Consider the following 22,544-nt stretch of genomic DNA (forward strand, 5'->3'; position numbering starts at 1 on the left):
AAACACATCTAGACACAATCAGACAGATATGCACGCATGTGGAAACAGACAAGACACCACAGGCATAGAAACTACTAGGCCAACCAACGACGATGACAATAGGCCAATGAAAACCGGCCTAGCAGTAGAGCTAGTAGTACGGCCACAGGCAAGAAGGTCAGGGGTTAACCCATTGAGACCTGAAGCCGATTCTACATGTCTCCTAAATCCCAACAGTTTTCTGAAAAACGCATGTTTCTATATCAGTGGTGGACAATCTTTTTCATGTGAAGGACCCCCAAAAGTATATCAAAAAATTACATCAAAATATTTTGTTCCAGGGACCCCCAGAAGCAAAGATTTGAGTTAAAAATGTTCGCTTTGAAAATATATATATTCAAAGATTTGCACACATTTTCACGAATTTTCAAAAATAGCAGATCTACAAGCTCATAGCGCGGCACTCGGTGCCGCGCTATGAGCTTGTATATCTGCTATTTTTGAATAGCCAAGTGTAAAATAATGCTTTTTAGCTCAAATCTAAAAATGACACAGTTCCAGGTCTTAATGGGTTAAACAGGAAAGACAAAGATAACAGACAACAGAGGGATAAATTGAGAGGGGGGGGAGGATTAAGGAGCCAGGTGAGGTGTGTCCAGAGGATTCCAGAGGCATCTAATCTAACCCCTGGAGCAGTGGGAGGGACAACAGAGGGACGGGACAGATGAGTGACAGATTGGTGAAGGACGGATAGAGAGAGACGGGGGTAATTTCTCTCCTTTCTCCACTCCTCTACTTGCTCTAACGCCCCCGACCCCCCCGCACCGCACCACCCCACCCCCTTCACTCCTCTCTCATCATTAAGGAGTTGTGCAGTGAGATACTCCCTCTCCGGTTACCTGAAAAGAGACATCCTCTTTTCTTTTAGCTCTCTCTCTCTCTCTCTCTCTCGCTCTCCTTCCTCTGTCTTTGCCCTGCGGGCAAATTCTACCTGTCAGATCAAACAGGCACTGGGCCTACAATACACTCTTAACTAATCTACCCCCACTACCCTGGAAAGTAAAGAAAGAGAGAAAGAGAGAGAGAGAGAGAGAGAGAGAGAGAGAGAGAGAGAGAGAGAGAGAGAGAGAGAGAGAGAGAGAGAGAGAGAGAGAGAGAGAGAGAGAGAGAGAGAGAGAGAGAGACACACACACACACACAGACACACAGACACACAGACAGACAGACAGACAGACAGACAGAGAGAGAGTTAAGCAGTTAACACCATAACCCAGCAAGGCATGAGACAAAGGGATTTTGTTCTAGAGAAAGAGGGTTTTAAATGACAGTGAGTGAATCTGGCCTCAGCGTAGCAGGTAGTACTCTAGTCACTCTATCAGACTCCATCTTAGTGTCAGAAACCCTCTTGGACTGGTGTGTGGGAAAAACTAAATACAACCTCATCACGAATGATTCACCATCAGCCGTGAGTGTGCTGCTGTTTGTTCCTAGAGTTGTTCCAATACCAGTGTCGTAAAAGCTGCTGATACTGCCTAAAATGCTGGTATCGGTATCGGCAAGGATGTCAGTCTATGCAATTCCGATACCACGTCATTTTTCACGTGATGATATTTCATTTACAGTAATATTTTGGATGCTTCTGCAGCGGGACTTTGAGAACCACTGTCCTAGATTTGTATTTTATTTTTTATAACACACTGGTATCGGTACACAGTACTCGGTATCGACGGATACGCAAGTTATTGGAATCGGTGTCAGGAAGGAAAAAATGGTATTGGTACATATCTGTTTGTTACACTGTAATGGTAAAGGTGCTGGTATTCACACAAATAAGGAGCACAACAGACAGTGACAGTCACTAACACATGGTTGCACACTCACAGGTGACACACACACCTCCCTCTCTCTCTCTCTCTCTCTCTCTCACACACCCCCCGGCTGATGGCTTGCAGTCTCACCGGTTAGACAGCTTTGCGGTGCCCTGCCCTGCCCTTCCCTGCCATCCAAAACCTCTCCCACACTCCTTCTTCTATCTCTCTCTCATCACTCCCTTCCAGATGAGACAACGTGGCTTTCTGGGCCAAATAAGGCTCTCTAGCAGCAGCAGCAGCACAGTGACATTGACGAGGAACGTCAAGTTCAGCTTTTAGGAGGACGAGCTAATTCCTTTCACATTCCAGTGAGAAACGCACTGCACCGCTCTGATTACATGGCTGCATTGTGTGACACAGGAGCACATGCTGTCTATTGTGCAACAAGTCATTCACAAAATAACATAATAATTGAGACGCTGGAGGTGGCGCAGGGGTAAAGCACCTGTCCACCACCGCAGACGTCACGGCTCTCACTGCAGTGCATTACAAACACAACCGGCTGTGTTCAGGGAGAAGAGAAGCCGGACAGGGAGAGCCACCTGCGCTACGCTAGCAGCTCCTACACTACAGGCTGGCACAGCGCCTGGCAGTGAGGGGGGGAGGTTGAATGGGAGGAGTAGGACAGAGGCACTATATTATGATTATTATGATTATTATGATCATTATTAGATTTGATTAAAATAAAGAATAGAAATGAGTCATTACTGCATATCGTCGCTGTCAGGCAGAAACCTTCTCCATATTCTAACTTTTTGTGTTTTTTCATAAATTAACCCATTAAGACCTGAAGCCGATTCTACAAAATGTCTTCTAAATCATAACAGTTTTTTGAAAAAAGTTGTGTTTCTATGTCAGTGGTTTTCAAACTTTTTCATATCAAGGACCCCCAAAATGATATGTATTTGGCCGCTGACCCCCATCTCAAAATATTTTGTTCCAGGGACCCCCAGAAGCAAAGAATTGAGTTACAAATGTTTGCTTGAAAAGAATATAAATATATTAATTTGCACACATTTTCTAGATTTTTCAAAAATAGCAGATCTACAAGTTCATAGCGCGGCACTCGGTGCCGCGCTATGAACTTGTAGATCTGCTATTTTTGAATAGCCAAAGTGTAAAATAATGCTTTTTAGCTCAAATCAAAAAATGACACAGGTCTCAATGGGTTAATGCCTTACTTGATCAAAAGTAACAGATCCACAAGCTCGAAACGCGGCACGAAGTGCCGCGTTTCGAGCTTGTAGATCTGCTACTTGTGAATTTGAATCCTGAAAAGTAAAAAGGTTTCCGAGGTTTCCACCCGACAGGCACAATATATTCAGAACTCAGAAACAAGGTCAAAAACAAAAAGGAATTTGTTTTAGCAGAGACACTTGGCATAAAACAGTAAACAGTTAAATTAAATTAACAAGGGGTGACACACACACACAAGACACAATACATGGACATATGGGTGACGACACGCAGTGCAACAGATATTGCCGATTAGCTGGATAAGCAAGACTGGCAGTCAGCTATCTCTTAAAAACCATCATAATTATGACAGTATTTCCAGCCTGACCCCCTCAGCCAGCTGCATGGGACATAATTAGACTGATCTCAGCCAAGAGGCCACTGACTGTTTACTTACAACCAGCCGCCTTTAATATGCTGGGAAGCCTAATAAACACATAATGGGATTTTCACACAATGGCCCTTTTCACCAGTGGCACAGCCCCCCGAATAAGGGCATGTGTGTGTGTGCGTGCGTGCGTGCGTGCGTGCGTGCGTGCGTGCGTGCGTGCGTGCGTGCGTGCGTGCGTGCGTGCGTGTGTGTGTGAGAGTGTGTGTGTGTGTGCATGTGTGAGAGAGAGTGTATGCAGACGGTATTCAAATGGGCCAGTTAATCAGTCTAACAGTAGGCCTGCGCTCTGTCAGCTGACTGGTCTAAAATGAAAAGACCCAATGAATGACTCCTCTCTCTCTCTCTGTGTTTCTTCAGGGCTAGCCCCCCCCCCCTCTCCCCCTCTCTCTCTCTGCTGTTGTCCTTATCAATGATATCATCGTTCGTTTTAAAGGTCATCTGATATGGTGTTTTTAAGGCCGACAGCAATACCGATATTTCCGAGAACAGGAAGACCGATAGGCCGATATCCATCGACCCATATCTTTTCCTCTCTCAAAGATTATCATAAGCCATAATGAACCCATTAACCCAAACTTTTTCATTTCAAGGACCCCCAAAATTATATTTATTTGGCCACGGACCCCCCATCTCAAAATATTTAGTTCCAGGGACCCCCAGAAGCGAAGATTTAAGTTACAAATGTTCGCTTTAAAAATATATATATTCAAAGATTTTCACAAATGTTCTCGTTTTTTTTCCCTCAAAAATAGCAGATCTACAAGCTCATAGCGCGGCACTCGGTGCCGCGCTATGAGCTTGTAGATCTGCTATTTTTGAATAGCCAAAGTGTAAAATAATGCTTTTTAGCTCAAATCAAAAAGTGACAAATGCGTTCCAGGTCTTAATGGGTTAATATAGTAATCTCTGTACCCTAAAAAAGGGCATCTGATTCCACTGTCTGCCTTTCATTCTAGACAGGCCTATTATGATCTCTTACTACCGTATTTAATAGTAGCTCTTGAAATGTTTCTTTTGTATGCATTCAAAACACATGTGAAACACATTTAATTAAAAACAATTGAATCAAATGGAGTCACTTTAGCAGACGATGATAAAATAAACAACGCCGCTGTTTAAACAACAACAATAATAGACAGGAAATATCTTGGGAGACTCCGATCCAGTCGGACTCGGTGACATTAATATTTACAGTATGTCTGTGAACCCCTCACGCTATATTTGGGCAGATAATCTGAGCTGAGATCAGACTCAAATCGGTGGGATCGCCCCCGCAATTGTCACGCAAAATCATCCCGGTTATCCTCTAGTGTGGGGCCACAATTCGAGGAGAGTAAAAAGGACTATCACAGATGACTCTTAAATACAACTATGGTAATCAGCCTACTTGATGCTTTTGTGTGACACTGTAGTATGATCAAGTAGGGCATTCATTTACAAGAAAACACCAAAAGTTCAAATATGGAGATAAGAGGTTACTTTCCACCTGAGTCGACAGCAATGATGTAATATATACATGGCACATGGCAAATACTTCAAAAGGCATGCTGACAACAGCATCCCATTTGAAGCATCCAGCACACGCCTGCATGTGCACTGCACATGTGCATGCACCGTACTACAGTGTGTGTGTGTGTGTGTGTGTGTGTGTGTGTGTGTGTGTGTGTGTGTGTGTGTGTGTGTGTGTGTGTGTGTGTGTGTGTGTGTGTGTGTGTGTGTGTGTGTGTGTGTGTGTGTGTGTGTGTGTGTGCATGCGTTTGCACGTGCGTGCGAGTGTGTATCTCACTGTTGTTTTGGATGGAGTTCACTCCCACATCTAGGACCTCATTTATGAAAACAGATGACAATGCATGAACATCAGCCACTTGGGTTTGGATTACTATTCTAACTCCACGTCATGGTGTGTAGATGTTTCTAACAAATACAACACACACACCCACACACCCACAGACCCCCACACACACACACACACACACACACACACACACAAACACACACACACACACACACACACACACACACACACACACAAAGCCTCCTTACACCTGCGAGACAACATTCTGTCTGACCTTCAATTAGCGAGACGCAGGAATGTGAAACACAGATTAAGGAATGTGCCTTTCCCTTTCTCTTATAACGGGAGTATCAGAATGTTGAAATTCCCACCCAAAAAAACACAAACTCTGGGAACAGACACACAGTGTGTTTCACATCACATTAAATGAAATATGATAGGTTCATGAACCGCGCGGATGATGGTGTGTTCGCATTGGTGATCACGGCTTGGGAGGGGCAACACAATTATACAGATAGCTGGAACATAATTACAAAGTAGGGCAAGCTGTCAAAAAGTGGCAGACGTAGATTATGAAGTCACTGCGTCAACCTAACACTGTCAAATCCCGAGTGTTGATTTAACTCCTAAAGTGTTAGAAATCGAACCATTTACATAGCCGTAAGGGTCTATTTGGTTCCACTTGACTCTCAGAGGGAAATTACCACTGAGGATTTTTACTGTGTACAGTAAAGCACTCTTTTTTTTCACTGAATATACATACATTATTTCCTTTTACCTGTATGTACTTGTCACTGGATTATATAGCTTTGACATGTCACCACATACTTCAGTTGGCCGTTGAAATGTCTATCTGCGGTAACAATGGATGGGTTACCTGATTCAAAACGTTTGATTCAATCAAGCTGTATGCATGTCAGCAGAATGAGCAGATTGAGTTTGTTCATTTGTTGCATATTGAATAAGTTATCAGCTGATGAATACCAAGCACCCCTCATTGTCACCATAGGCCCACACACACGCACGCACGCACGCACGCACGCACGCACGCACGCACGCACGCACGCACACACACACACACACACACACACACACACACACACACACACACACACACACACACACACACACACACACACACACACACACACACACACACACACACACACACAGGACACAGCAGTACTGATAGTACCTTAGAGAGCCGTTGGTTCTATGGCAACGAGAGCCAAAGTAAGGAAATTCCCGAAATGTCCCACAAAAAGCTATGTTGGAGGTGGAAGTGTGTTTATTGGGACTGTTCCCAGTACTGGTGTACTTTGTCAGACAGAGGAGTCCTTTATTCCCTCTTCTGTGCCTGAGCAAAACCTCATGTCTCACAGACAGGCTGGGACTGATAAAAAAAAAAGGGACTCTTGTGGCCTTTGAAGTATCAACCGACGCCATTTTCTTATTGTGATGTTGATCAGTAGAACTGCTGTGCGTATTGGTTCAATCAATTCGGCCTAGTGTGTTCTCTGGACTTTAATATCTGCTATCCTGATCTCGGACATAGAAAAGTTTGCCTCACCTGCAGTATCCAGTGCCGTTGCTGAAGGTCTGACACGTAGCATTGTTAACACACGGCTTCACACCATCGACACACTGCAGCCCTGCAAGACAAGGAAATGAGTTAGGAGGATACATGGACAAAGCGCGGGAGACCAAATTAACCACATGAAACCTAAAGTGTCCCTATTCTGGGGTGAACGTTCCGACAGAAATAGCCGATCTACAAGCCGCAAAGCGGCGCGAAGCGGCCCCGCGGCATGCCGTGCGCTTGTAGAGGGTTTTTGAGTGGTTAAGCTGATAGCCAACATAAAGGTTTTTAGAGCTACAGTAAATAGAGCTACGCTTAAATTATAATCGACTTAATATATAAATGTCCCCCCACAGAATGGCTGAAGGATGCATTCACAATGTTTTTTTGTCATTCCACTGAATTCCAAGCTTACCCACACCATTAGGCCTATAACTGATTGTTCTGCTGTGTGTTGGCGCTGCCGCTGTTCCAAACCTCTGCAGCAGTGCAATGGTTTTGGCTCTGTTCTGAAATGTACTATGACAAAAAGCAGAACCGACGACTTGGCTCTCGACGAGCACGGCCTGCAAACCTTCTTCTCCTTTCGCCTCTCCATCTCCGACCCTGCCAACATCTGTATGGGCTAAACCACCTACCTAACTAGCCGTGCAAAGCCAGGCCGAAGTCAGCCAGTGGCCATGGGGGCAGCCGGACAGGCAGGCAGGCAGGCAGGCAGGCAGGCAGGCAGGAAGGCAGGCAGGCAGACAGAAGTGAGCCTTGATAGAGACAACAAAGCCCGACTATCTCCACGCCAGTGAGACACTCGAGGCCAGACACATCCTCCATTGTGCGGTTCCGAGGCCACCAGAGACATGGGGCTCAAGTGGTCTTCACGCACACCATCGCTGGCACAACATACCAAACAGAAGGGTGTTGCTCCCGGGTTCCATTTGTCAGAGGAGTAAGGCAGAGGAAACCTTTTGTTGTGAATGATCCAGTCAGGCCATTTAGTTTCACAGCTTTTTAACCACATTACATCACACACACACACACACACACACACACACACACACACACACACACACACACACACACACACACACACACACACACACACCGCACCTTAAAGCTGGCCTCACAATTATAGGCCATGTCCCAGTCATTTATGCCGTGGGTTCAAAAGTGTCACTTTTTTTTACAAATTAAGAAAATATCACATCTACAAACTCACAATGCGTCACATTGCGACTCGTTGTGATGTGGGCTTGTTGATCGTCTATTTTCACTGTTAGTCAATCAGTGAAGTACAGTGCTTACCATGAAACCGGGAAAGCATGTGTGTCATTTTAGATTTTTGCGCTGGCTCACAGCGCGTCACTTGTACATCTGCAATTTTTGAACATTTTTTAAAACTCGTGAAAGTGTGAGAACAACTACTGATTTAGAAGGCATTTGTAGAATCAGCCTCAGGTCTTAATGGCTTAAGTGGTTAAAGGCTTTTAGGATCATATCTCTAAAAGAGATAGAGAGTGCACACAGGGCTCCTTCCTGTAAAGAGTACTGTCAGTGTCAGGTCAGCTGATTTCAAAGCAAAGCCAGCCCAGGGTTCACAAGACAGTCATCACACCACAGGAAGAAGTGTGCTTCCTGTGCTAGATGCTACTGTGTCATCTAAGGTCACGTCACGGGGTCCTCATCGATATGAGGACAGGGCCAGCTGTACGATCGGATGACAATCATGCTTTTATGATTGGGGGGGTGGGTCGGTCAAATTTGTACTTAAGTGATCATACGCCTGATAGCTGCTTACACATTTTGCCAGCAACACTTTCCATGCAGGCTTTTATGATGCATGAACCTCTTAACCACAATAACCCTAAGTGTCCCCATTCTGGGGCGAACGAACGCTCTGCGAAAATAGTACAAGCTCACAACGCTTCGCATCGAACCACGTTGTGAGCGTGCAGAACAGCCATTTTTTCCAGTGAAGATACTTAGTCTAGACGGGGAAGGGGCCCTAGTATAGACCTCTGGGGGGATTCCGGACGACTACAGTAAGTATATATTGTAGGGTTTAAAGTGGTTAAATAATGTGTAAGAATAAGTGAGATAGGAGGAGAACCTTCTGAGTCGGTCTGCGTGGGTTTGGGATCTTAACCTCTACACCACTGTTTCCCAATTGTGGGTCACAGGCCCATTTTTATGGGTCATGGGTAAATATCCTTTTTCGTTTCCAACATTTTTGTAAGTTATTATTTTAAAAGACTTCCCCAAACAAAACAAAAACATCTAAATCTAAATGCTTCAGAAGAAAAAAAAAGTCAACATTTTCCCCAAAGAATCTAAGAAATTCCAAACATTTTATATGCTTAAAAAAAGTATTGAAAATAGCAGATCTACGAGCTCACAACGCGTTGCATCGCAAGTTCACGTTGTGAGCTTGTAGATCAGCTATTTTCACTAGTTTGAGTGGCCGGGGAGACGTCCAATTTCTCTTTAGGGTCTTGAGCCAAAATGTTTGCGAACCAGTGCTCTCTATAGACCCAGTAAACCCCAGTTGTCCTGTAGGATCAAGGCCCCACGAGTCACGACACAGCAGGCCTTGGGTCGGTTTCAAGTCTTAAAACACTCAGGGCCCGGAGTACGAGTTCTGCTGGACAGAGACAGAAGGAAGACTGTCCTGGAGTCGGGCCGACCGGCATAAGCCATTAGACATGGAGATACAAGTACATAAACCAGCGTGAAATCCGTAATCCCAACACACACCCACGCACACATGCCCATACATACACACAGACACACACAGCTTTTAAGCTTAAACTGATGTCACACACAGTTTCACGACGTCACAATTATGTCTGACCGCGAAAACCAATAAGTCTATTTTTGTACCATTCCCCTACTGACCGAAACACACAAAAAGGATGTCCATCCTAGACATATCAGTGAAGGGTCTTTCCCTTTCACTTCGGGGTCCATCTCAAGTGGAAACGTAGTTGTGAAGGATGTTAACGGGGGTTATGCTATGTTAATTATTTCAATGGTTCTCAAAGTGGGGTCCGGGGACCCCCAGGGGTCCTTGAGGGGGTTGCAGGGGGTCCCCAGCAAAAGTAATTTAATATAGCAGCATCACAATCACTCCTAACCACTTTATCCATTTATATGTTGGGCTATTCAAAAATAGCAGATCTACAAGCTCACGGCGCGTCACAGCTGCAAGCTTGTACATCTGCTGTTTTTGAAAATGTTTGAAAAATATCTAAAATGTTGTAAATGTATACGTGGGCATGGATGGACAGGTGTTGGTGTGAAAGCTTTAGTCAATGTATAGGACACACACAGGTGACCAAAAGCAACAAAAAGAAACAATGTTGAAGGGGAAGACAAAAGAAGAGAGTTTAAATGAGAAACAAGCCTAAGGGGGGAACGAATGGAGAGAGACACACACACACACACACACACACACGTCACACACACACAAACACTTCCCAGGCACTGCAAGCCAGCTAGATTTTAAGAGGGCAGGGAGACAAATAACTGCTCTTGCAGTGTAACAGCTAACATACAAGCAAGTAAACAAACAAGTTACAACAGATGAAGATTGACACATTAACACGCACGCACGCAAGCACGCACGCACTCACTCACTCACTCACTCACTCACTCACACTCACACTCACACACACACACACACACACACACACACACACACACACACACACACACACACACACACACACACACACACACAATCTCTCCTGGTATAAAAACAAAAACACTCCAGACTGGTTGCATTGTAAATGCGGGCGTCCTATCGATATACCAACATTCCATCGGCTCTATCTAATGGCGGTTCTCACACCTCCTATCAATGAGCTGCGGTCGTGTGGAATTCCCAGGGATCAGAGCCATGATAAGACTCTATCGACAGAGTCAACAATGAGCCGACCCAGGGCTGAAGGCAAGAGAGAAAGAAAAACACAGCAGGTAATTGATCTAATGCTTAGAGAGGTATTATAACCTCCACCACCGCGCCAAAAAAAATCCACGTTCCACTTCTTTTTTTCTCCCTCATCTCATCTTCCTTCCATCTGTTTTCATATGAGCTCTCTGGATGAGGCATTGGAGAGATGGTGAAGAAAATAAAAAAAGAAGAAAAAAAAAGGAGGCAAATGAAAAAGAGCGAAAGAGGGGAGGAGTGCATGATGAGAAGAAAGGCAGGAGGAGAGAGGAGGAGATTTACGGTGTCTGTGGTGTGGTGGGACTGGGAGGAGAGCGGCCTGTGATCCCCGCTGATGGGAGCGTGAAGCTATGAGGAGACGCTTAATGTGAAGCAGACAGAGACTGCATAGGGTTCTCAAACTTCTTCATGGCAGTGACTCCCAAATTGATATATATTTGGCCACCATGGACGACGACACCCAGAAGAGAAGATTTTTTTGTGAAAAAATCCGAAATAATAATTTTCGAGGTTTTTCAATACAAAATCTAAGATAGCAGATGTACAAGCTCGCAGCGTGGCACTTCGTGGCACTTTTTGAATAGCCAACGTATAAATGGATAAAGTGGTTCAAATGATTGTGATGCTGTATAAAATTGCTTTTGCTGGGGACCCCCTGCAACCCCCTCAAGGACTCCTGGGGGTCCTTGAGGGGGCTGCACACTTTGAGAACCAATTAAATAAGTAACATAACATAACATAATCCTGTTAAACATCTTTCATAAATACGTTTCCGTTTGAGATGGACCCCGAAGTGAAAGTGAAAGACCCTTCACTGGTATGTCTACTTTCATCTGTGTCTGCTGGGGACCCCCTGTCTGGAACCCCCCCCCCCCCCCCCAAGGACACACGAATGCACACGAATGCACTGACACTATACCAGTTAGTGTCTTTTCAGTTTTCTGTTATTGCTGTTATTTTTCGCTGAAAATAGCCGATCGACAAGCTCACAACCCGTCGCAACGAGGTGCGCCGTTGTGTGAGCTTGTCGATCAGCTATTTTTTCTGCGAAAGCTTTCCCCACAACAATACGGATGCTGGGGTTTAAGTGGTTAACCACTTCTATATACTTTGTTGTAGCAACAAGCGTAAATAGCTGATCTGCAAGCTCACAAAGTGTTGCGGTGCGGCATGTTGTGAACTTGTAAATCGGCTATTTTTTACTATTTTACAAATTAGGGGCGTCAGTCTTACGTCACTATTTTGGGCATGTCATTGAACGTGGTTTATGTCCAAGTGTAGGTTTATGCATACAAAGACATTTAGACTGTCAATATGATTAGACCTGCTTTATCCGCTGTCTTCTTTTTAAGGGGTTAAGTATGTTAGCATGATAACGGAACGATTTACAATTCTGTAAAGTTTCCGATCCATTGGTCATCAACTGTGGGACTGTGTGCAACTTGGTTCAGGTTTACATAGCCTGTTGTGCACCAATCTGTGAAATGCATTCAGGCAGGTTATTTTAGTACGCCTGACCCTTCCTTTCAGCAAAAATTCCATTAGGGGCAAATGATTGACCGACCAAGAGGCCATTCCAATACACTCACTGTGCATAAACATTCAGTGTTATTTTCACCGAGGCTTACGTTTAGCGCATTTAGCTCATGCTCTTTTCTCAGATGAAAGAGGCGTGCAGAACGCTAGAGATCACCATGCATGGTGAATAGTGAGTGCGTGGTACCAGACGCCAGACGGTCATTCCAGGTATGGCCGGGGCAATTAGCCCAACATATATCGAAACCGATATCAAAGAACCAGTAACCGACTTAATCTTGCTCATGTAGGTTCATCGAATAATCGAGAATTATTCCTTACTAGTCCAACCCGGTCGACGCATCCGTGGGGGGATATGCGCACATGATCTGGCAACCCGGGAGGCAGGAGGGAGGCTACAATACTCGTAACTGTTGATGCTGGATGCCATGTGTTTTATGGCAACACAAGATCAGAACAACATGACCGTTTGAGAGCAGAGATACAGACCCAACAAGACCATCCCCTCCCCCCCCCCTGTCTTACAATGGGACAACTGGACAAGAATGTTTCTTTCTTTCTGCCCACACTACGTGCATTGAGTCCTATACACAGATACAGTATATAGACAGATATGATAAATGATTAGCTACTGATAAATCTGTGAAGCATTAATTACACTGCCAATTGATACAGAAATAAATGCTGATCCTAGCATGAATGAAGTCAGTCAGTAGACAGGATGATGGATGGAAAATACTGTCCCAAAGATAAGAGAAATTCTCATTATGTTCATGAAATTGGTTCACGACCACAGATTTCTCACCCCCCCCCCCCCCCCACACACACACACACACACACACACACACACACACACACACACACACACACACACACACACAATACAGGGATAGGAATAGGTGACTGCCACTAAAGCCTAATTTATCCCATTAAGACCTGGAACGCATCTGTGTCACTTTAGATTTCTTTGGCTATTCAAAAATAGCAGATATACAAGCTCATAGCGCGGCACCGAGTGTCGCGCTATGAGCTTGTAGATCTGCTATTTTTGAAAGATCTTGAAAAAAAAATGTTTTGATTTTTTTCCAAAAACTGCTGAACGCATTAAGGTCTTAATGGGTTCAGCTTCTGCGACAAAGTGTCATGCGACGTGCCGCTTTCCTCAAATCAAGTTCCAAACGGAGGAGAGTAACAGTTATTCACGTTGAATTGAAAGCATCCATATATATGGGCCTCCAAGCGGAACCATCCTGGCTCCATTAGGGCCTGGAGCAGAGAAGCAGATGACAATCAGAGGCTTGTTTTCTGTCTAGTCAGAGGAGACTGGGAGGACCGCTGGGTGTTTTGTGCACAGCGCCGGCATGAGGCTGGTTCCTCCCTCAGCGCTCGCCAGTGCTTTGTCACTGAAACCACAGCCAGCCCCTCGGGAGACCTGGCTATGTCATGAGCATAAAAAAGAATGACTTACAGGGGGAGAGAGAGAAAGCGACAGAGAGAGAGAGACAGAGAGACAAATTGTGTCAGAGAGAGAGGGACAGAGAAGGGGGGTGGAGGGGGGGGGCATGAGCGAGCAAGCTTTGAGCTAATGGCTGAGGATTGAGATGGGGAAGTAATTATGAAACTACTGACAAAGACACAGCACACGAATGGGCGTCCACCGAGGCCTGGCGCACGTCCATACAGGGAGAGGGCAGGAAGTTGTTCGCACCGAGTGTGGAAGTAACCCCATTTCCTGGAATTGCTGTACAAGCCCTCTCTATCCTAGCGGGGCAGAGGGTTGCCGTGGTAACTTGCAATAAAATACCCTTAGCTCAGCGTGTGTGTGTGTGGAGTGGGGGGTGTTAAAACCAAACAACATTGCCCAGAGGGTAGAGCTTAAACTTTACTGGGCCCACACAGATGAGCGGCAGAAGCATCAAGCCGGGGTTCACGGGGCCCTGGCTCTCTGCGGGTCAAGTTGAGAGCGAGGGAGGAGACGCGCTGAACCAAGCTGACCGATGCCAATGGCAACAGTGAGACAGGGCGAATACGCCTAAGCTAACCTAGCTGACTGACTGCCTGAAGCAACTGAGAAGCTGGCCCGGCTCTTGTAATTACGTGGAGGAGTTTGCGGGCCTCATCTAAAGCTGAGTACACAGAGAGGAGGGCTGTGCTGTGTTGGTACAGCAGGATTCACACTGCACTGTCAGCCTGGCTGGCTGTTTTATATATATATATACGTATAATGCGAGCGTGCGTGTTGAGGTGTACAGACTGAGTAAGAGGGAGAAGCAGGCAAAAAAAAGCAGGCTGATTCGAGGACTTTTCTTTTCTCTTTACTACACTGTAAAATCCTGAGCTGAATTAAATCTGAGTATACAAATGGAACCAAATGGACCCTTAAAGGGCCATTCCATTTAGTTAAAATTCTCGGATTAATTCGTGAATTAACATCGGTTTTATTGTGTAAAACAAGGGGTTCCAGTAAAAGCTCTTGAATTCTGCAGCCATGTTATAAATTATTGTTACAGATTGTCTACTTCCTCCATTTAGGCTAGTTTGTCTCTTGTGACTTTAGGCCATTGTACAGATTTAATGTCAAAGGATGTTAAGTCTATTTTTTTTATGAAAATGTACAGCCTAGCAGCACAAACACTAACAGAACGAAGCAGCTTTTATCAGATTAGACATCAGTAAATTCAATTGACATGGCTGTATACAGCTAAACCCAAACCCTCCAGGCACTTGGGGAAGACCAACCGGCAGTCTTTGCCTCATGACATGGTGGCTGAGAAAGTCCAAATTTGTATTAATATAACATGGCTGCAAAATTCGAGAGCAGACTTAGTCAAACTCCTTTGCTTCTTGTCTACTTCCTTCATTTAGGCTAGTTTGTTCTGCCTTCTTTTTGCGCCCTACAGTAGCTGTCTGCCCCTCTGACTGCCTACACAGACAACGTATGCCCGTATGCCATTCAGTGGGCTATATGAATGTATTGTATGTATGGCATGCTTTGTCCTCTCGTTGTACTGGCATTGCTTGTCATTTAAAGGACCACTTCGCCGAATTTGAAGCCAAATCCTGATGTTTTTAAGTTGAGGACATACTGTAATAAGCATGATGTGGCAATGGCTTTTGTGGGGGGTTCTGTGTTTTTTATTTTTAGCTTGGAATGCTTCCTATGTGACGTCATCACAGTGAAAATCTAAGTTCTTCCTGAACTACAGTGGACTTAAGTCCATGCTTCCTGTAGTTCCAGTCGAACCGGCCCCATGCCCGGCCCTGAGGGTGTTTCTAAGACGGACTACACAAGATTTAGTTCAGCCTCTACCAGCACCTCCACAGTGAAGGGCCCCACGACACTCCCACAATGACTTTAGAAGATATGTAAACACCATTTAACAACACTAATATATTTGCAGACACAATTCAAAATAACTATTTACCTAATACAGGTTTGAAACAAATGGATAATGAACTAACGAAATACCAAACAAAAGCCAAATAATACACAAAGAACCCTCCAACAACACCCCTCTCTCTTCCCTGACCACTTGGTACAGCCTAACGCATGAAACCCACAGAATGTGAAAGCGTGTGCGGACTGCGGATGCTTTTTTGGGTGGGTACCGTGCGTAACAAGGTAATTGACAGTCTTAACAAGGTGATTGACATGAGCTAAGGGGGCAGTGTGTCTGCATTCTTGTGTGTGCCATGTACACGCCTCCCAGAAGTAGATCTCAAAGAGAGAGTGATGAGTAGGATTCACCGAAACAAAACATTAGCCCTGTTTGGTCAAACTATTCACTAAATGCATATTATGTGTCTGTTTTCACCTTAGTGAGGGGTATGTTCTCACACCCGGCTAGGAGCTGCTTTGGAAGGGATGTGCGTAAGGCATGCTGGTAGTTAGAGTAATTCAGTGGAAAGCAATCAAGAGGAACACATACTATTTTTATGGCCATATATATATCAATGAATGCTAATGATGAAGTAGGCCAACTCTGACTCATACTTGTATGTCAGGGTCTCTCATACAGTATCGCAATGAGTTACTGATTAAATAATCACATTAATACCTTGCAGCTTTCTATTTTTTAAGCCAAACTTCAGTCCACACAAGGGTTGATATGAGACCACATAAGGACCCTTATTCTCACCGGTTTATTATATCCTGTTTTTTAGCGGCGCTAGCCGCTCTATACCTTTAGGTATAGAGCGGATATTAGCCCTCTATGCCTGGCTTTTGCGTCAACGTTCTGATTGGTCAGGTGCGCCAACGTTCTGATTGGTCAGGTGCGTCAACGTTCTGATTGGTCAGGTGCGTCAACGTTCTGATTGGTCAGGTGCGCCAAAGTTGTGATTGGTCACTATTCATGACATCACTATGATGTCATGAATATAGAATTCGATGTCTATATAAACGATGACAATGACTTCATCTTATTATTCATTTGGCTAAAGTCTCCGTCTAGGTAAGTTATTTAAAGTTAATATGACGAATAGAAAGAGAAAGATACAAGAACAGATGAAGGGTGAATGTATAGAAAGTCTGAGTTCGGGACCCAGTCATCCGTTATGACAGAATGGTTTGATAGAGACGATCGAGAATCCAAGAGTCCGTTAAGGTTCTGATTGGTCAGGCCCGTCAAGGTTCTGATTGGTCAGGCCCGTCAAGGTTCTGATTGGTCAGGCCCGTCAAGGTTGTGATTTGTCAGGCAAGGGGACTATTCATGACATCACTATGATGTCAAGGTTTATTTTTTATTTCCTCATGTTTTTTTTTGTATATATTTTTATTTGGCTAAAGTCTCCTTCTAGGTAAGTTATTTAAAGTTAGATCCTCAATTTAACTTTATCTGTCGTCGACGCTCTGATTGGTCAGACCCGTCAACAAAGTGATTGGTCAAGCTTCACATGACACATGGCTATAAACACATTATAAACACATATCGATGACATAATGTATTCAAAGGCGCCGCTACCTTCACACAGGGTGTGATTTTTATAAACATGTTTAGTGCTTTACAAAACATGTTTGATATTGATATTACACTATGTTGATTATTTTAGTTTGTAAGCCTGAACATTTTTTGCATTCATGTTCTGCAAAAAAGGAATTCATTATGGAACGAGGCACAAGACCCCCCCACACACGACAATGATCAATGCAACTCCTGAAATAGTGTTTAGTGTTCTACTGATTGTCTCCGCCAGGAGACATTGTTTTCACTTTCCGTCCCCCCCCCCCTCGGCCAAGCTAACATTGGTCAAGCCTCACGTGACACGTGACAATACGGTGAAATAGTGTGATCTGATTGGCTAGTGATGTATAGCGGCCTATAAATACATGTGTCACTTTGAAAAAGTCTTAGCCTCTTTCAAAGTGAGGTAAGACAGGAATAATCACGAAATGGCTGAGTAATGGCGGATACTGTAACAATTGGATAGGACACTTACACAGACAGGACAGATAGGACACTTACACAGACAGGACAGATAGGACACTTACACAGACAGGACGGATAGGACACTTACATAGACAGGACGGATAGGACACTTATACAGACAGGACGGATAGGACACTTATACAGACAGGACGGATAGGACACTTATACAGACAGGACGGATAGGACAGTTATACAGACGGATAGGACACTTGTGTCATGTTACTATGACACAGTAACATGTTCTATTTTTTGTAAGAATTAGAACATAAGAATTAGAACATTCCCAACATTCCCAACACAAGTCTGCTGGCGGAGACTTGTGCTCTGAGGAGCACTTTTTCTAGTTCTCTTTGGAAACAGCCAATACACATACACAGTCATTAAAACCATCCCGAAGTGCATCTTGTCTCTGTCTGTATCTCCACATCTGTCTACCTGTTGCCCTTCTAACATTCCTCTACTCTACCTTAACCAGTGCATCGTTTCCCCGCAATTCATTCACCAGAGTTAAGACTACATCACTTCTAAAATTCCACTATAACTTAACATGGCAGGCATTTACAGCAGAGTCGGTCTGATTCATTATATAACTGCTACCTAAACAAGAGACATGTTGAACCATAACAAGCACTAGAACTGGAACTGGGAACAGAACCAATTCACCACTGCCAACCCGCTCCAATAAAAATTCTTAGGAGAAACTCTCCGTCTTTCTCCTCCACCTTGCCTGCTGATATACGCTTCCTGGCTCACACACTACCACCGGCATCTAGCCCTGCCTGCCTGCCCTGTCTCCAGGATTACTGGGCTGTGCTGGACAAGGAATGCAGGCCATAGTAATTCCCTGTTAATTTGCTAACCTGTTCAACAGTGCAGACACAACGCTCTGTAATCCGTCTACCTTCACCGCCACACAAACCCCCTGGTGGTAAATGTACAAGTAGTGCACGTACCCTAACCCAGCTTCATACACATCTTGAATGGTATTTTTTTTTTATGTCTCAAGGGTAAAAGGCTCAAAGAATGGAATGGTCGAGTGGACGTGGGTTTTGGCTCTGCCCCAGCATTAGATTAATGTGGGGCCATGTCCACTGTGTGTTCCAAGCTAAGTAATATGAAGACCCTCACATCAGGCCTAACTTATAGACCTAATGTATCGTGGTCGTCTATTAAAGTGTTTTTCAAACCTTTTCATTTCAAAGACCCCCGGGTCCATTTGGTTCCATGTGTAGTGTACACTCTCGGAGTTACAGACCTGTAAGGATCCATTTGGAACCCCCCTTCAAGGAACTTTGAGGGTCCCTGGACCCCACTTTGAGAATCACTGGTCTGTTAGACCTATCGTATGCTCCAGTCCACACAAAGCCCTCTGTCCATTAAACACACACACACACACACACACACACACACACACACACACACACACACACACACACACACACACACACACACACACACACACACACACACACACACACACAGCATGTGTAAACACCTGCGAAGCACACACATCTGGACCCCAATCCCACAGGACCACATGGTTTGACCTCATACAGTTCTACACTCTGCTGCTGTAGCTTGATGTGTCATTATTTACTGCTCTCTCTCTCTCTCTCTCTCTCTCTCTCTCTCACTACAACCAACAAACAGAGCATCGAAACACACGTGGTGGACAGATTTACTAGTACCATTACTAATCCTAAATATAATACCAGGCAGGAAGTTCCTTAAGTAAAATATATATGTATTTATTAAAATGATGAAGTGTGTGGGGAGGAATCAATTAGCATAACAACTAAATTAGGGAGAAATGGGGGAAAGGTGCACAATATAAGAATGGCGGAACATGCAGATTCCTTGCTACGTGTTTTTTTTTAAAACTAGTGTTCTTCTACAACTGCACTGAATATAACCTGATGACGCATGACTTATCTTGGAATTTTCTGTATGAAACAAGAGAGGAACGGGAGGGGAGAATAGAGAAGTCACAGGGAGGAGGACACTCTGGGCCACATTAATAACTCCAGCACAAGCCAGTGGGTCGGACCGGCACTCAGTAAATAACGCAGTGTTGTGGGTAGCTCAATAAACAGCTTTGTGTTCAGAGCTGAGGGCCATGAAGCATGGAACAGATAAATCACATTTCACACCAGGCTCCAGTTTGGGGCAGAGGACAAGGAAAGCCATGGGCGGTATACAATCGCTGGCCATCGGCAATGTGCATCCACGAACGAAATATGTACACACGCAAATAGATACACACACGCACACCAGCTGCCTGCTGTCTGTCGGGAAATATTATGCATCTATCCACATGCCCACGCTACTGCGGGGCAACACAATGTCGTGTGCCACAGAAATGACAGTTCAAGTTACTCAGGGGGCAAATAACGAACCATTCCAAAAACCACAGTAATATAAGATCTTAGCTATGTTTTTATTTGTTTATACATAACAATTACTTACTCTGCATGGGCCTAAGTATAGGCCTCAGTATGTTGTTTTAACTAAAGAGTGAAATGTTGATTAGTAGCACTTTAATTAACAGTGACATCAATTCAATTTGCTGGGCTACAGTGCCTTGGACTTTAATTGCATATATGCACAGATATACAGATAATAAATTATGTGGTGCCCTGTTTGTACTCTGTATATAGTTTTTGTACTTTTGGAATGCACAACAATGTGAGGTAAAAAGTTAACAGTGCTTTATAGCAGCAACATTCAATAAAGCAAAAGCACAATAAGAGACAGCAGAAAAACTTGTGCTGAGTGTAGCAGCACAGTGTGTCTGTCACATAAAGAACAGGTAGAAAGAGAGAGGGTGTGAGAGAGTGCATGAGAGGGGCAGAAAAAAAGAAGGCAGAGAGAGAGAGAGAGAGAGAGAGAGAGAGAGAGAGAGAGAGATCATGAAGAGAAAGGAAGGGAGGAATGTGAAACACCAACAGCTACATTCCATCCGCTTCTCCTTGCACTGCCTGCAGCACTTTTACATTGTCTTCTATTCTTTTGTAGGACTCCTCTGTTCAGAAGTCAGCCAGTCCATATAAAAAAACGTGAGAAAGGGTAGGCTTGCCACATGTATCTCTGGGCAAATAAAGGATGTCAGATGAAATCATCTTTGTTACCTTGGCACCCTTAGCCCCAAGCCCAGCGAGGCTCACTAGGCCTACAGACTTTGTTATTGACCATGCTTTTCCAATATATGGCCATTCAAGCCTTTTCAGGAGCCTGTAAACGTGATGATTTAGTTAAGTAGTAATACCAAGGCCAGTAACCCAATAACCTATTTATGAAAATGTGCAGGTTATATAAAATCTCAGATTCTTAATTGCAACAGTGCTACTAGTTATCCTTTAACTCAGAGAAACTAAAGTCAAACCTAAACACATACAGACATAGTGGCACACTCAAAGATTAAGTTAGGCCTCAAGGGTGCTTTTATAAGATTCAAAGAAGAAAATGAAGATTCATTTTGGTGTCCATATCTGAGAATAGGAAAGAGGACAAAAAAAGCAACTCTGGGCTAAAAACTGCCCAAATTTAAGTGGAACATAACTTGACATGGCAGGTGTCTTTCAACCACACACAGCTCCTCTCTTAATTATAACAACCTTTCAACACTAAAAAAAACATTAGGCAGCTAAGTGTCCATTTTGAATTCTCTCTTGTAATGGGCGAACTGCTGCTCAACATCTGGGCAGAGGTGCAGCCCCCTTTTAGCGACTCATACTCACACCAAACAGCGTGGAGAAGGACTTTTTACTATCAACTGAAACCTAAACCACGCACTGAATTTCACTGTAGATCAAGGCGTCATTCGATTCATGTGTTAACAACATGACTGTTCAAATCAAAACCAAAGAAATGCAGTGGTTTATCAGTCGCCTGACACACTTCACCTTCACCTTTCTTCCAAAACACACACTGACCGACGAAACCAAACACGACCAGACAAGTTTAAATCAATGTAAAGCATTCTAACGTAAAGCTTTAAGACTGTGTTTTGATTGTAAACACAGCAGAAAGTGTACAAAATCACCTTAGACATTCTTACTGCACCAGAGAGCGTGTGCAGCGATGCGGACGGTGCAGCACTACTAACCCGCAGATGCACAGATGCCACGAAACTTTTTTACAAATGGCAGAAATGTGTATTTTAAACGTCTACAAACTTACCAAATGACAGTTCGACGCAGCAGAGGACGAATACTATTAGTTTGCCCGAAGAGAAACCGGGTATTTGGCCCATTTTTTCAGTAAAATCCACATAGGGTCGCGACACTGAGCGCCGGGCTGAGCTGCTGTCTCTCCTCCTCCGGTTCAAGTTGGTTCTCCAAAAAAACCCTGCGCTTAATGGGGTGGCTCACATATAATGAAGGGAGAGAAAAAAATCCCACCTACGTTGATTTAGAAAATTAGAACATTTCAATTCCGTTTGGATACGAAGCCATGTGCCGTTTGGCTTTTAAAAAAATCGTACTGAAAAAAACATGAGTCTTTTTTCCCTCGGAAAGAAAGACGGCACTTTAAAGTTTCTTCGCCACTCTCCGCTCAGCAGTTCACTGAAGTCAAGAGAGGAAAAAAAACACACAGGCACACACGGATATCCTTCCGCATAATCCTTCCGAAAATACCGGATCTACAAGCACACCACGCGTTCCGAAGTGATACATCGTGAGCTTGTAGAGCAGGTATTTTTTGCCCGCAGTGCCGTCGTACGACGAAGTATAACCAGGGTTTAGTCAATAGTCAGCATGGATCTATCTTGGGGTTATGAAGATA

The 22,544-nt window shown here is 44.2% G+C and overlaps 1 protein-coding gene across 1 annotated transcript in view; it reads right to left on the bottom strand.

Moving 5' to 3' along the window:
* notch2 (notch receptor 2) overlaps window positions 1–22,319 on the bottom strand; it is an 85,019-nt gene extending 62,700 nt beyond the window's left edge. The window contains exons 1-2 of the mRNA XM_084067460.1: window positions 21,939–22,319; window positions 6,843–6,924 (exon numbers count right to left, since the gene is read on the bottom strand). Of these exons, the coding sequence (XP_083923586.1) occupies window positions 6,843–6,924; window positions 21,939–22,011 (155 nt within the window). The 5' untranslated portion in view covers window positions 22,012–22,319. The remainder of the gene's footprint in view (window positions 1–6,842; window positions 6,925–21,938) is intronic.
* Window positions 22,320–22,544: the final 225 nt, after the last annotated feature.

Source organism: Gymnoscopelus microlampas, assembly GCF_963454915.1.
Source record: "Gymnoscopelus microlampas genome assembly, chromosome: 9".
Taxonomy (NCBI): Eukaryota; Metazoa; Chordata; class Actinopteri; order Myctophiformes; family Myctophidae; genus Gymnoscopelus; species Gymnoscopelus microlampas.